At 39.9% G+C, this 14,643-nt stretch overlaps 1 protein-coding gene across 2 annotated transcripts in view; it reads left to right on the top strand.

Moving 5' to 3' along the window:
* Positions 1 to 14,643, top strand: part of PPP3CC (protein phosphatase 3 catalytic subunit gamma) — a 100,524-nt gene that overhangs the window by 71,374 nt on the left and 14,507 nt on the right. For both annotated transcript variants that reach the window (XM_045286972.1, XM_004707691.2), the window contains exons 7-10: positions 339 to 416; positions 500 to 594; positions 8,042 to 8,167; positions 9,299 to 9,373. In XM_045286972.1, the coding sequence (XP_045142907.1) occupies positions 339 to 416; positions 500 to 594; positions 8,042 to 8,167; positions 9,299 to 9,373 (374 nt within the window). The remainder of the gene's footprint in view (positions 1 to 338; positions 417 to 499; positions 595 to 8,041; positions 8,168 to 9,298; positions 9,374 to 14,643) is intronic.

Below are 14,643 nucleotides of genomic sequence, written 5' to 3'. Positions count from 1 at the left end.
ATTTCTCTCGGTTACATTGCCCTTGCTGAATCCCTACCAGGCCTCTCGCACCCTCCTTGCCACTGTTTTTGGATCACTCGTTGCTCCCCTGTCCCTGGGTTGGTCAGCACCTCCTTACCCCCGCCTCCCCCTCTTCTTAGGTTAACTTTTATTGGCATGCTTGATCTGGAAGACAGTGTGTTAGCAAAATGGAAAACAGAATGATATTACTAAGCTATTAATAAAAATTCAGTGGTGTGTTAAACCTTTCATCTTGAATCAATTTCAACTCATGCCATTTTAACTTTTAGGAAATGATTGTTCTAATCCTAGATTTATGTTTTCTAATATCCTTTCAGTTACCCTGCAGTTTGTGAATTTTTGCAGAACAATAATTTGTTATCAATAATCAGAGCCCATGAAGCACAAGATGCTGGGTAAGTTACATTAAAACCATCCCACATTTCATTGTAGTTTTCACTTTCCTATCAAGATAGGCAAGCTGTTGTCTCTCTTCCAGGTATCGAATGTACAGGAAGACCCAAACAACGGGCTTTCCATCACTCATTACAATTTTCTCTGCCCCAAACTACCTGGACGTCTATAATAATAAAGGTAAAGGAGGCCATCGATGTACCAGTTTGAACTTATAGATGTGAACTGTAGTCTAATCACATGTTTGTGTGTGTGTGTGTGTGTGTGTGTCTGTTATTTTTCCATGTACATTTTAAAAAGAATATAAGAGATTTCAATTAACATGAAGGCCAGGAAATTTTGAAATTAGGTTGCTACTTGGTCTTGATCTCCTAAGGATTATTGGGCTCTGTCTGAGAATAGTTATCACTATTGGCTTAATGTATACTGCTGAATCAAAGTATAAGGAGTATGTATGTGTATATATATATATATATATATATATATATATATTTATTTATTTATCACTGCAGGTTTAAGGTAGATCAGTCAGCTTCAATCACTAGCTTGGGTTTATTTGTTTATTTGACCTTACGCAATTGTCATTTGGCCTTGTGGTGATGTCTGTGAATTATTAAGCTATCACTGCCTGTTTTTTCAGGAGTGGAATAGGTAGATTGAATATTATACGAAAAGTCAGAAAAGGTCCTCATTTTAGTTCAAGCTGTGCCAGAAACAAGGAGTGTGACTCCGGCTATGTCATTTCATCTTTCTAAATCTGTTTCCCCAATATTTAAAAAAGGAAGATTGATTAGGTACATGTCCTTTGATCAGAGGTCTATGTATGAGGCTGTCCTATTAAAGTCTTTAATTTTAAAGTTTGTTTTGGGGTTCTTTTTGTGTGATTCATAGCTTTGTGTCATAGCAGTGTCGCTGCTAAAAACTTCTTGCATCTACAAATATTTTGTTATAGGTTATGACTATAAGATAATAAGATTTTTTAACAAACATGCCAGAACGTATATATCCATGTGAGTATTACCCCTTTCAAAGTGGCTACTGGGGAGGCTGTATGCTCATTGCTCAAAACAATGCTGCCATTGCTCAAAACATTTTGGAACTCCTCTTTTGGCATTGCCTTCAGAGTCTGCGACACATTCTTTTGATTATCCTCAATGATGGCAAATCTTCGTCCTTTGAGGGTGGATTTGATTTTTGGAACAGCCAAAAGTCATTCGGCGTCAAGACTGATGAATCAGGTGAGTTATCGAGCTAGACGATACCATTTGGGGTCAGAAACAAGGTATGATTATAAGGTAATGAGACTGGTCTTTCTTGTGTTGCTTGCAAGCTGACTCTGGAGGCAATTCCAAAAGAGGGGTTCCAAAACCGTATTCAGGAATGGCAGCGTGATTGGATCACACGTACAGCAAGGCAGCGAGGTGTGTTGAAAAGAGCAGTAAGCTAGGAGTCAGGGTTTCTAATATTGCCCTGCTCCACTTTTAAATGGGTGCCTTCTAACAAGCGGCTTAACTTCTCTGAGCCTCAGCTTGTCTCCGTTCATCTTTCCGATTCCTGACCCAGCTCATCTCACGTCATCTTCCAAATTCCTGACACTTGGGGCGGTTGAGGATAAATGGAAATGACTGGTAGAGAACTTATCAAACCATACACGGCTACCATAGTGTGCCACTTTGCTGTTACATGATGTGAGGACATCAAAGGTCCAAGCTCATATGGTATATAAGTTCTGGCGTGTTTGTTGGTGGGGTTTCTTAAGTCTCATTACTTTATAGTCACATCTTGAATGTGCAGTTGGGGAGAGAAGTTTAAGAGAAGTCCACAATATACTTAATATTGACCATTTTTTAAAGTGCACTCTGATTCCTATTAGCCCCAAGTTGGAATAACCCAAGTAAGGCTTATCAACCAGTGAATAGGCACAATGTGGTGTACCTGCACAATAGAATATTACTCAGCCATAAAGAATGTGTGTTTTTTGTTGTTTGTTTCTTTTTGTTTTTAATGAGCCAAGAATTTTCTATCCAGCAAAGCTGTCAGTTATGTAAAAATTAGAGAGCAATGTCTTCAAATAAGGCGACTCCGAAATATACCACTTAGTTATTTAAAAATAATGTTTAAGAACATAATCCAACTGACCAAGTAAGGTATTAGTTAATTGGCAAAAATATCTATGAGTCATTTGGAAGAGAAAAATAATGACTACAAGAGTACATGTTTTGAAATCCCAGGGTCAGTCAAAAAGTATTACAACTAAGCTCCAGTTCGATCATCCCTGTGACTGAGCATTACGTGTTAAACATGTCTTTGTCGTTGGCGGGTGGCTGCCCCAAGGTTTTCTCAGTAGTACACTTGTCTTTACTCTCCTTAGATTGCCTTCCAAAAACGATCCAAGCAAGGCAGTGTCTATTGGGCAAGTTACATTCAAATCAGAGAGCACATGCCAGAAAGTTATGGGAATGGTTTTTCTAGGGGATTCCAAATCTTGATTGATTTTCCCAAAGGACACAGGACAGTCATGGGCGCTTGTTCAGAAGAAGTTAAAAGAAGGGCCAGGCGACTCATGCTGAGGAACTGTGTCTCCCACCACTGCATCACTAGTATCTCCCCTCAGGGTCCCTGTGGGTCATAGTCAACTTGGCAGTGAGTGTGAGGGTGGGTGCAATGCATCTGCTTGTTCTGCCCTATGAGAATTTCCTTCGAGAACCTTACCCCACCGTGTTAGGCTGGGTAGACTAGAGAAACATCCAAGGAGACACTCGTATGTAAGAGAGAACTTTATATCAAAGAGTAATTGTCCATTAAGAAAACATCCCAGCCCAGTCCAGATCAAGTTCATAAGTCCAATATTACCCCATATGTCCAATACCAATCAATAAATTCCTCTTCAGACTAACCCAACACATGCGATGATGCCGAATGCAGGAAGATCACAGGCCAGTGGGTGAAAAGTCTTGTGGATTCAGTGGCAGTGGAGGCATCTCAGCACTGGCGTGGGTCTCCACATGGATCCTCTAGTTCAGGCGTCCTCAAACTGCGGCCCCCGGGCCACATGTGGCCCTCCGAGGACATTTATCTGGCCCGCCGGGTGTTTTTGCCCCGTTTTGTTTTTTAATTTCAAAATAAGATATGTGAAGTGTACATAGGAATTTGTTCATAGTTTTTTTTTTAAACTAAGTCTTGCCCTCCAACAGGTCTGAGGGACAGTGAACTAGCCCGCTGTTTAAAAAGTTTGAGGATCCCTGCTCTAGTTCCAGACTAGCATAGCTTCGTGTGTCTTGTCATCAGGAATGTCTTGCAGGGAGTGAGTGTGACCCGCCTTCAGAGAGCTGTTTATCTCCTAAACGCCTCCAGATGAGGTCATCAAGCTGCAACCTGATTGACAGGCTAAACACCACCCCCTTCGCTTTTAATAGTCTCAAATTGACAACAGATTATGTAACTACCACACCCACCCACCTTACAATCCTGATTTTCCCCTTCACACTTCATTTTGTTCCTAGAGCTTGTCCAACATTTAAAAGGAATTTCCTTTGAATCCTTCGAGGGGGCCAAACTTGCTGTTTGGATGTAGGGTAGATGAAATCTTCAGGGAATGGTGCGAATACAGAAACACCGCCTTCAGACATATATAGGCCTGGATGGAGGGCATGCCAAGAAACACACACACACACACACACACACACACACACACACACACACACAGTGGCTTCACAGTTTGATGTATTTGTTTAATAAAAGCTTTTAGGATATTTGTAGCAATATATTTTTACTTACCCTTGTATCATTATTAAAGTTGGATGAATTTTTATGTGCTCCTGTATTTAAATGATTCTATTAACATTAAGTCAGGAAAAAACATTTCTTTACCTGTTTTTCAGGCTTGCACTCTGGAATTGAGAGAAGGAACTCAATATTAATTAGTATTGTATTGAAATAAGTTTAATTTTCCCTAATTATTTGGAATGCATATATACTTTTGATCAATTAATATTTAGCTTCAAGACATTTAAAACTTTATTTCCTTTTCAATATTAATTAATAGCATAGTAAATAAAGCATTTAGAAATGAAGTTGTGATACAAGCAACTCCATGGATGAACTTCTTTGAAAACACGATGCTAAGTGTAGAGCCAGGCACAAGAAGACAAATACTGTATAGTCACACCTATGAACTGACTAGTAGAATCAGCAAATGCAGAAAAACAAAAGGAGATTAGTGGTGACCCGAGGCTGGAGGGAGGGCAGCATGGGGAGTTAGTGCTTTAAAAAAAAAAAAAATTCCCAGTCCCCAGGCTTATTCCATGCCAATTCCATCAGAGTGTCTGTGGCTAAGATGTAAAGAGATTAAACCAAAAAAGGATGATTCGTCCTTAGATCTTTATGTATTTCCTTTTAAAAGAATTATAAAACCCAGTAGTTTCCCTTTTAGCTTGGATTGTACTTAATAGCCTTTAAAAAAGCGAACCTTGGAATGATATATCTCATTTAAATCTGATATGGGTCAATCTGTTCATTACAGCAGTGGTTCTAAACCTTTGTAATGCCGCGACCCTTTAATACAGTTCCTCATGTTGAGGTGACCCCCCCCAACCATAAAATTATTTTTGTTGCTACTTCATAACTAATTTTGCTACTGTTATGAATCATAATGTAAATAACTGATAGGCAGGATGTATTTTCATTGTTACAAATTGAACATAATGAAAGCATAGTGATTCATCACAAAATAATATGTAGTTATGTATTGTGAAATATTTATGCTTTCTGATGGTCTTAGGTGACCCCTGTGAAAGGGTCATTTGACACCCCCCAAGGGGTCGCGACCCATAGGTTGAGAACCGCTGCATTGCAGCCTCCAGTGAGCCCTAGTCTATTTTCTAAAAAGCATTCTTTGTCCAAGTTCTCTCCCAATCTGCGTTTTCTTGTTTCTTCTCCAAGTCTCACCTCTCCTATTACGCTTTGCTTCTCCCTAACTCTATTTTTCCTTGTTTCCCTTTTCGAATGTTTTCACCATACAAATAGCAAATTGTTATTCTTGCTCCTTCTTCTCAAAAGGATGCCCTGCTTGTATTATTCAATTTCTCTTCAAGGACACTTACTGGCCTTAACTCTCATATTTGTGATCAAGCCTTTCCTTCGTCCCTCCCTCTCTTTAGGAACCTCGCTATGCAGAGGATCTATTGGCCACCCAGGAGACTGATCCGTTTGCTGAGCTGAAGCATGCCACCGAAATCAGCGGTCGCTGTACTCGCTGCTGCCCCGTCCCCCTTCTCGCCTCGCTTTCTCCTTGATAAGCATTTTAAGTCACAATCCATTTACCTGGATTTTCAGGAAGCTGTGACATAATTGACAATGTTATCTTCTTGGGAAATTTTTTAAAGAATTGTTCTTGACTATTTCTTAAGTATTTTCCTAAGAACGAGGCAGAAATTGTGGCATCAAAATCAGCCCCTGGAGATCCTTGCTTGCAGCTCATGTAGCTGCATCTTTTCTTACAAAGATCCTTTACAAAGCCCTGGAGATCCTCGCTTGCAGCTCATGTACCTGCATCTTTTCTTACAAAGGGAATCCTCTCCGCCCTCTCCTTGCATTCCTTCTGCTTTCTCTCTCTCTCCTCCTTGGCATAGCCTGTAGACCTACTGTGGCCCACGGGTACTTCTCGTTTGCAGTGGTTTCATGAACGATCCTGAAGTCATGTGAGGTAGTTTATTGTGCCAACCTGGCTGATAAACACATGTGGGGTTAATTGAAGGGAGGAGGGATAAGTGGCTCGGTGAGACTCGCCTTTCAAGTTCTCAGGTCTCTTGCTTTCTGATGGTCAGACCAGGGTGCAGCTGCCTTAGCCAGCTCCCTGCTTCAGCTGGCAAGGCTCATTTCCTGTAAGACATCCCCAGGGCGAAGCTGCATGGTCCTACCCTGATGCAGCCCTGGGTGCTGGAGCAGACATGTGGAGACCCCTGCCAGCACTGAGATGCCTACACGCTCACCGATTCGGCTTTCCTCCTGCAGTTGGCGTCATAGTGTGTGTTTTGTGAGATGGAGGAGGACTTTGTGGATTGGTGACGGACATATGGGTTAATGTTGGACTTGTGGGCTTGGGCAGCACTGGGTTGGGATGTTTTCTTGATGCACACTTAACCTTTATATAAAACTCTCTCTTACACATGAGTTTCTGTGGATTTGTTTCTCTAAAGTACCCAGATGAGCCCATCATGATTCTAAAAGGTTTTTCTATTAATTTCTGGCTACCAGGAGCATATTCTAAAGCAAGTTTAAAGTTTAAAGATCTTGTTTATGATGATGTATTATTGAGACCTGCCTCCCGCCTTTTTCCTGTGTAGATTGAGGGAATTGTTAAACGATTGTATAGTCACTAACCTAAAGAAAATACATGACTTTGAAAACAATGGGAAGTGTATGTTATTGCCAGTGTTAGGTCTTTTGAGAGCTGTAGATTCTATTTTCATGTATTTGCTGTGTAATTTATGGTGTGCATTTTAGGCATTCAGTAACTGAAGTAGCCCAACAGTTAAAGCCCTCTGCAATGAACCAAAAGGTTGGCAGTCTGAACCCACCAGCTGCTCCATGGAAGAGAGACATGGCAGTTTGCTCCTCTAAAGACTATGCCTTTGAACCCCAACCCAACCAGACCCAGCCATGGCGGGGGGGTTGGCTTTTGGGGCTTTAGACTGAAATATTGTTCTAGGAACCAGTGAGTGATCTATGTCTATCATTTCTGGAGAACTGTGATGCCCGATTCTACTTTATGGCCACAGTAAGAATTCTTACAATAATAGTAAAAACAATGGTACTAGTGATGAACACTAGTATTAAGAGTTTTGATTTTATAACTTCTAAAATATAAAGAAAATCCATTTGGCACCAAAATATGTTTACGACATTGTGCACTAATTAGTAGTAAACTTGTATAGGAAAATACCTGTAACCATTGCCAGTCGATGCCAAGGCCCAGTGAGTGTGGGACGGCATAGCGCTGCTCCCTACCATTCCTGAGGCTATGAATCTGAGGGGCACATCCAGGCTCATCTTTCTCCCTCGGAACACCTAGCAGATTTAGACTGCTGACCTTTTGCTATCCATATACTGATTGTGTACAGGACACAGCGGCATGTTTTCCTCAATTCCTTCTATTGCATGTAGAGATGATTTAACAGACTTTTGAGCATTGGTTTTAAGTTGACCATGTATATCACCTTAAATGAATTGGTGTATGTTATAAACTCCCAGGAAATGAACTCTTCGGGTCTGCGCTTATATAATGAGTGGTACTTGCCCTCAAAGGAGAATAGTGATTGTAACCGCTTGTCCTATAAAAGGACGGTTTTTGCTTGTCAAATCTGAGGTTGATGTGCAGTAACCCTTTGAAGTCTCAGAGCTTGGTTTGCTTTGTATTTTTATTATATGAACTCATCCGTGACTCTGTTCCTTGGGCTAATTTTTAAGAGAATCAACTATGATAAAATGCTTAAATTGCTTTCCATCTGCACTTACATACTTCGTCCCAGCTTTACAAATGGAAAGTTCCTTCATTCTGTGTAGCACGTGTGTATCAATTGCCATGTCATGTTCCTCTGTGCCCAGTCTCTTGCCTTTTCCTTCGTAGCTGCTGTGCTGAAATATGAAAACAATGTCATGAATATCAGGCAGTTTAACTGCTCTCCACACCCTTACTGGCTTCCAAACTTTATGGATGTTTTCACGTGGTCTTTGCCGTTTGTTGGCGAGAAAGGTAAGAGAACAAAGCCTGTGGGTCACCACTTGTCCTGACAGAACCCAGCAGGAGTGTGCCCCCCTCTTGGCTTTCCTCCACAGAGGTTTTGAAATGGCACTTAATTGACTGCTAAATTATAGTTATAGTAGATGATGCCATTCTTATTCTAAATATCAATTTAAAGTTGCTGTCCTACTTTGATCAATATGTTAACATAATGTAGTCGCTCTGTTATCCCCTCGGTGGATTTCTTCGGTGCTAGAGAGATTGAGCAGGAAATACTGTCCTTACAATTTTATTTGTGAAACAACACAAATGAGCGCTGCAGCAGAAAGCGGCCTTGCTGGGCGTGGACCGCTCACCTCCTCGGTCCACTGGGAGCAGCCGTCCAGTGTAACATTCAAGTTCATTCAAGTTCGTTATGGACAGCACATCTCACAGAGAGTGGGCCCCATTCCAGATCGCTGCAGTAAAGCAAATGTGGTGACAAAGTGGGTGACACAAGTATTTTTGGACACCCAGTGCATACAAAAGTTATGTCTGTCTTATACCGTGATCAGAATGTAACAGCATTATGGTAAAGTTAGAAATATTGTGGTTGTGACCAAAATGCAATGCAAAGGCAGGAAGTAACAAGCACATGCCATTGAAAAAATGGCACCAATAGACTTGCACAACGGAAGGCTGCCACAAGCGGCCACCTGTAACAACGCAGGGCCTGCCAAGTGCATCAGTGTGAGGCGCAGCGAGATGACGTACACCAGCAGAATCTCTCTCTCGTTTTTTCAGCTTCAGTAGTATTTATTTATAGCCTGTCTACCCCAGTGGCATGCATATTTATTTATTTATTGCTTTACCAAACTTTTAAAAAAATTATTATTAATTGGGAATTAATACATATTATTCTGTCATTCCATACTTCAATCACATGTAGTAGAATCTGAAAAGACTCAGATTTTGACTGAAGCAAGTGAATAATTATTCGTTAGAAACCTGGAGGCCTCTACTTCATGCTACTCTTGTGATACTGGTCTTAGTAATATAACAGCAATTTGTCACTCAAATTGTTTTGACACATATGTTTACTTGGATATCCAGAAAAGTGCTTAACAATTGTGTAAATTTGGGTTATTTTGTCTTCTCATCTAGTCACAGAGATGCTGGTTAACATTCTCAACATTTGCTCTGATGACGAACTAATTTCTGATGATGAATCATCAGAAGGTAAATTTGACTTTTCCTCATTTGAACTATAAGAAGTTTGGGGTTGGGTTTATATTTTGAAGAACTTTGTCTTATAAACAACAAGCTAAACTCATTGTGAGAAAATAACATTTGAAGAATACAGAAAAATAAACAAGGGGAAGAAAAGCCATCTCCACCTGTCATGCCATGATCTGATAGGTATACATTGTTAACATTTGATGTATGCCCTGTTAGCTATCTCTTTTCTTTGGATATACAGAGATCTTGATCTTTTTGACACAAAGTAGCCCATGATATACTGTACCATCTCCACTCTTTTTATATAACAGTATCGTTGGCATTTACTGCTAGGGGGGGTTGTATATTAATTTTGAATGGTTACATAGTAGTCCTGTCGATCATTACTTAAGTAATCCCCTGCTATTATAAATTAGATTTGTTCCCATTCTTTGCTTTTGAAAAAACTCCTTTTTTTTTCCTGAGAGCGTTGTGGGAGGTTTGATTTCAGAGGTAGGCCCTATCTGTCGAAGAATACAGAGACTTGGGGATGAGGTAGCACTTGAGCACAAACCTCTTGCATGTTCTTCAGGCTGTCGGCTGTTAGGACCAGCCAACTGCATGGGAGGGAGAGCTGAGCTTGCCCTGGGAATGCAGGCGTGCCCCGTAAACTTCCCAGACACCTTAAGGATTACTCCCGGCCTTCTTTATATGGCGTATAGAAAGCTCCTAATAATAATCAGCGTCAATTATCCTGGCCTTATTGGGACTTTCTTTACCCCCTTGTCTGTGAAATAGAAGACACCAAAGTGACTAGGTGGTGAGTCTTACTTACACTTTAGTAGAACTGTTCCCATGAAGCACATAGCTCCTGACTACCTTTATTTATAGAGTAGTAAGTCACCACAGGCAACTACAGCTACTCCTGAGGAAATCATGCACCAAATGAATATTAAGATGACATAAAGAACGTTAGGGAAGACGAAACATGTAAGAAATCAGCTGAGTAAAATTTAGTCAACTCTCACTGGAAAGTAAAATGAGTGTCAAGTCTCTTGCATATATTAAGAAATAAATCTTGATTACCAGATAGATATGCTTATAAAAATATGCCCAACATTGGAATATTTGATAAAGTGTTGTCTGTAATTGTGAAAGGGTCCCTTGGTGGGTTGTTAAGTGAATGAATTATGATGTCAATATGATATGTACTTTCTCAGCTGCTTGAAATTTACTTCCTCTTGCATACCTCCTTTCTCCATTTCTTGCCAGCGTCTTCTCTTCATTTTAACTTCCCTGTCCAGATCCAAAAGCCTGAAATACTTTCTCATCTTCCATCTATCTTTCCCTAATATTTACTAGGCTGTAATTTTACATTTGTTTAGATTATCATATGTAAACTCTCAGAGTCCTGAGACAGTATTAGTTGTTGCTCACTATTATGGTTCTAAAGTCAAACATAATGCAGTAGACATAATAGGCATATGTTTAGTTGGATTTAACCTAATATATAGAGTCTAATTTTTGAAAGGAAACAATGAAGTCAGACCATAGGAGCTGATAGGAAAGTTTCTTATACAGTCTATTAAGTGAATAGAATTCTCCAATTTCAATTTTTAAGTAGTATGTGGATATACACTGATATGGGCATTTATTTCCTGAAAGGAAATAAATAGAGTATTTCAAGTTAGATGTTGAATTGAATACAATTCTAGTTCCATTCTAGAAAGCACACTAAATCTACAATAAAATTGAGTTTTTTGATATGAACGTAGGATTTCCACTTCAGTAATGACAGTCTATAGATAGATCATTTTGATTAACTCTGACTCTTAAGACAGCCAGGAAAGTTAAACAAACAACCAAACAAAAGAACTATGCTTGATGACATGAGGGTACTAATAAGATTGTGAAGAATACCAGGTGAGGACCCAGAAGAAGGCAGGAATTCAGATAGGTAATACCAACATTTGGGAACATTTCTCTACCAAGGACAATCATGAAATTTGAAAGAGGGCCTAAGAGATTGATCAGCCCTATTAATAAGAGGACTCCAGGCCCCTGGAAGAAGCAAACTTCTCTAGAGCAAGGTAAATTCCTGAAGGATCATAAGTTATTTCTACAAATGGTCATTCAGAGATAGCATCTTTCGCGCAACCAAGAATAACTGCACATGTGAGGAGATAGCACACGTGCAGAAAGAGCCAAAAATAAAACCAGGCCCATCAGGTTCGCCAGACGTTGGCATGATTAGATCAAACTTTAAAATAGCTATGTGATAACACAGTTTTTACAGAACTGCTTACTATGCTGGAGGAAATAAATGATTAGATTAAGTAGTTTTGCAGAGAACTGTGAACAATAAAAGGGAATGTTTCAGATATGTTAAAACACCAAAACATAATTTAGAAGTGGTAAGTAAAGAAAAATCTAAGAACGCAGCAGTAATTCAACAACAGATTCAAGTTAGAACTCGAATAGGTGAACTTGGGAATGGATCCGAAGGAACTATGTTGAGCAGGGTCTCAACCTTCCAAGTGCCGGGACCTTTCATGCAGGTCCTTGTGTGGTGGTGACCCCTGACCATACAGTTATTCTCGTTGCTACTTCATCACTGTCATTTTGCTACTGTTATGAATCGGGTGACCCCTGTGAAAGGGTCGTGTGACCCCCAAGAGGCCCGACCCACAGGGTAGAACCACTGCTCTAGAATGAAGCATGAAGTGGAAAAGGAACTTGTTTTGAAGAGTATAATGGACACAGAGGCCATATCGAATAGGCGCAGTGCTTGCTTAGATTTCCACAGAAGAGGAAGTAGGCTGACAGCAACATGTGAAGAGATGAGGGAATGAAAATCGCTAAGACAGGAAGACATTAGTCGCAGATTGGGGAAGCCCTGTAAACCCAGGGAAGCATACTGCAGAACAAAGAGCATCTTAGAACATCTCATACAACTGCTCCAGGCCAAACAGCAGAGAAAAAAAATTTTAAGTATCCAGGAAAAATAAAGAGATTACCTTCCAAACAACACTGACAGTCTATTCTTATTGGAAAACCCTGGAAGCCAGGGAACACTGGGCCCTTCTCCCTCCTTTCAAAAGTAAGCATTCCTACGTAGCCTTTTGTAGGTAAAGGACATAAAGCTAAGTACATACTCGAGGATATACAGTAATTGGAATTTATATGGGAAAATAACCTGCCAAATGATAGCAAATAGCCCTTAAGACGTAAAATATTCCTCACACATAGTGAAAACAGAATGATGTGATAGCTGCAGGCCGCCACTAGGTAGAAACACAGTAGGGACAGAAGAGCTTCCTGGAAGGAGCTTGGTCGGGACTCTCACTGCCTGGAGCACCGCTGCCTCTTCAGTGACTCACAGTGAAACAAACCCTGAAGGCTGGTTTCACTCGGCGCTTTTTCTCCATGAAAGCAGATCCTCTTCTGAGTTGGCAAAAACAAGTGACATAAAATGGACTTTCTGAAAACAGGGCACACCTGTATTCAAACTCCTGGATGAAAATATCTCCTCACGTAGCATTCTACACCCAGACAAAGATACCCTTCAAGAGTGAAGGTGAAATCAGATTTCAGATACCCTCTCCCCTTTAAAAAAACATTCCTAGGAGAAAGAATTGCCGGAGACCTCATTAAATGAAATTTGGAAAGATATTATTTGGGCAGAAAGAAAATGCCAGACGGAAGAAGAAGCTGGGCTATCCAGGAAGGAATAAAGAGTAAAAATAGTAGAAGATGTGTTGGCAAATTAAATAAATGTAGACTTTATTAAACAATAATAATTATTAAATAATACTAATGTATTGGATTGAAAATGCATGGTTGTGAAAACAATAATAGTTAACAGTAGGATATGTGGTGCCAAATTTTGAGGATAAAAGAATGTGATAGCATGAGGCTTTGATGGTTAGAAGAAGTACACAGACAATGAGTGTGCATGATAATGCCAAGCTGTGACTCAGAGTTGAGCATACATGTACCCTGTATACCTCAGCATTCTAACTTTAGGAACGTACTTAACAGAAGTAGATGCATGGGTCCTACCGAGAGAGAGAGAGAGAGAGAGAGAGAGAGAGAGAGAGAGAAGGATAGGCGTAGCAGCCTAATTTATAATGTCCATTGACAGTAAAGAGATACATAAACTGTGGTATATCTATGTAGTGGAATAGTATACAATAGAGAGAAATGAATGAGCTACAGCAATAGGCAACATTTGGATGAACCTTATAATGGTAGGCCAAAAAAAAATTTTTTTAATCTAGTGTAAAAATTCACACTTCATCATTCCAATTACCGTATATACTCGAGTATAAGCCAACCCAAAAAGCAGCCGAGGCACCTAATTTTACCACAAAAACTGCATTAAAAATGTGCTGAAGAACTCGGCTTATACTCAAGTATATACAGTACATAAAGTTAAAAAACAGTGAAAACTGTAGAACTTATGGATACATATTTACATAGCAGAACTAAAAAACAGCCCCCAAAATCACTTCCATAAAAGTCTAGAGAATGGTTTCCTTTGGAGGAGGGAGACTTTCAGAGGACTGGCAAGGTCCTGAGTAATTGGTGACCTGAGCAGTAGTTGTTATTGGGCATTTGCTTTTTAATAAATTAGTGAGTTAAAAAAAATTGATTACTGAGTTATACATTTGTTTTGTGCATTCTGTATGCTTATTATGCTTCACACTTAAGAGAGTTAATTTTGTTGAAGGCTATAAATCTACAATAACAGGAATTTGGGGGGACTGAAAAACAAAGAGCTTTGTTAATTTGGCTGATTGAGGAAAGCTAAAAAGCCCAGCTTAGCCATAGGCAATGCTGAGAAATGGCCCACTTTCCTCCACAGACTCCTCACATGGTACAAGAGATGAACAGTGAGGGTCTAGTGGCGGGTAGGGAGCTGAAATCATAAGGCTGGGGGCGAGCTGTTTAACAGATATTTACAGTCCTAGTTGCCACTGGGCAATTGCCTTTTCTCCAAGTCTGGAGAGTAATATCTTTTAAAAAGTGTAAAACCAAAGGGTTGCTGAACTGGAGATGCAAACGAAGGTTTCAATACTTTACCAGATCCATGTGAATTAAGTAGCCATATGTATATTCAATATTGATATGAAGAATTCCTTAACCAAGGCCCACCCTAATCCTTCTTGTGTAAAGTTTAAAGTCAACAGTCTCTTCCCACCAACTCCAAAAGCTTCTTAGTTCTTCTTTTTTTAATCGTTTTATTAGGGGCTCATACAACTCTTATCACAATCCACACATACATCAAT

The sequence above is a fragment of the Echinops telfairi genome, unplaced genomic scaffold (genome assembly GCF_000313985.2).
Source record: "Echinops telfairi isolate 266 unplaced genomic scaffold, ASM31398v2 ScPeMD7_9;HRSCAF=40, whole genome shotgun sequence".
NCBI lineage: Eukaryota > Metazoa > Chordata > Mammalia > Afrosoricida > Tenrecidae > Echinops > Echinops telfairi.
The sequence above is the reverse complement of the archived record's forward strand: the minus strand, read 5'-3'. Positions and strand labels throughout refer to the sequence as shown.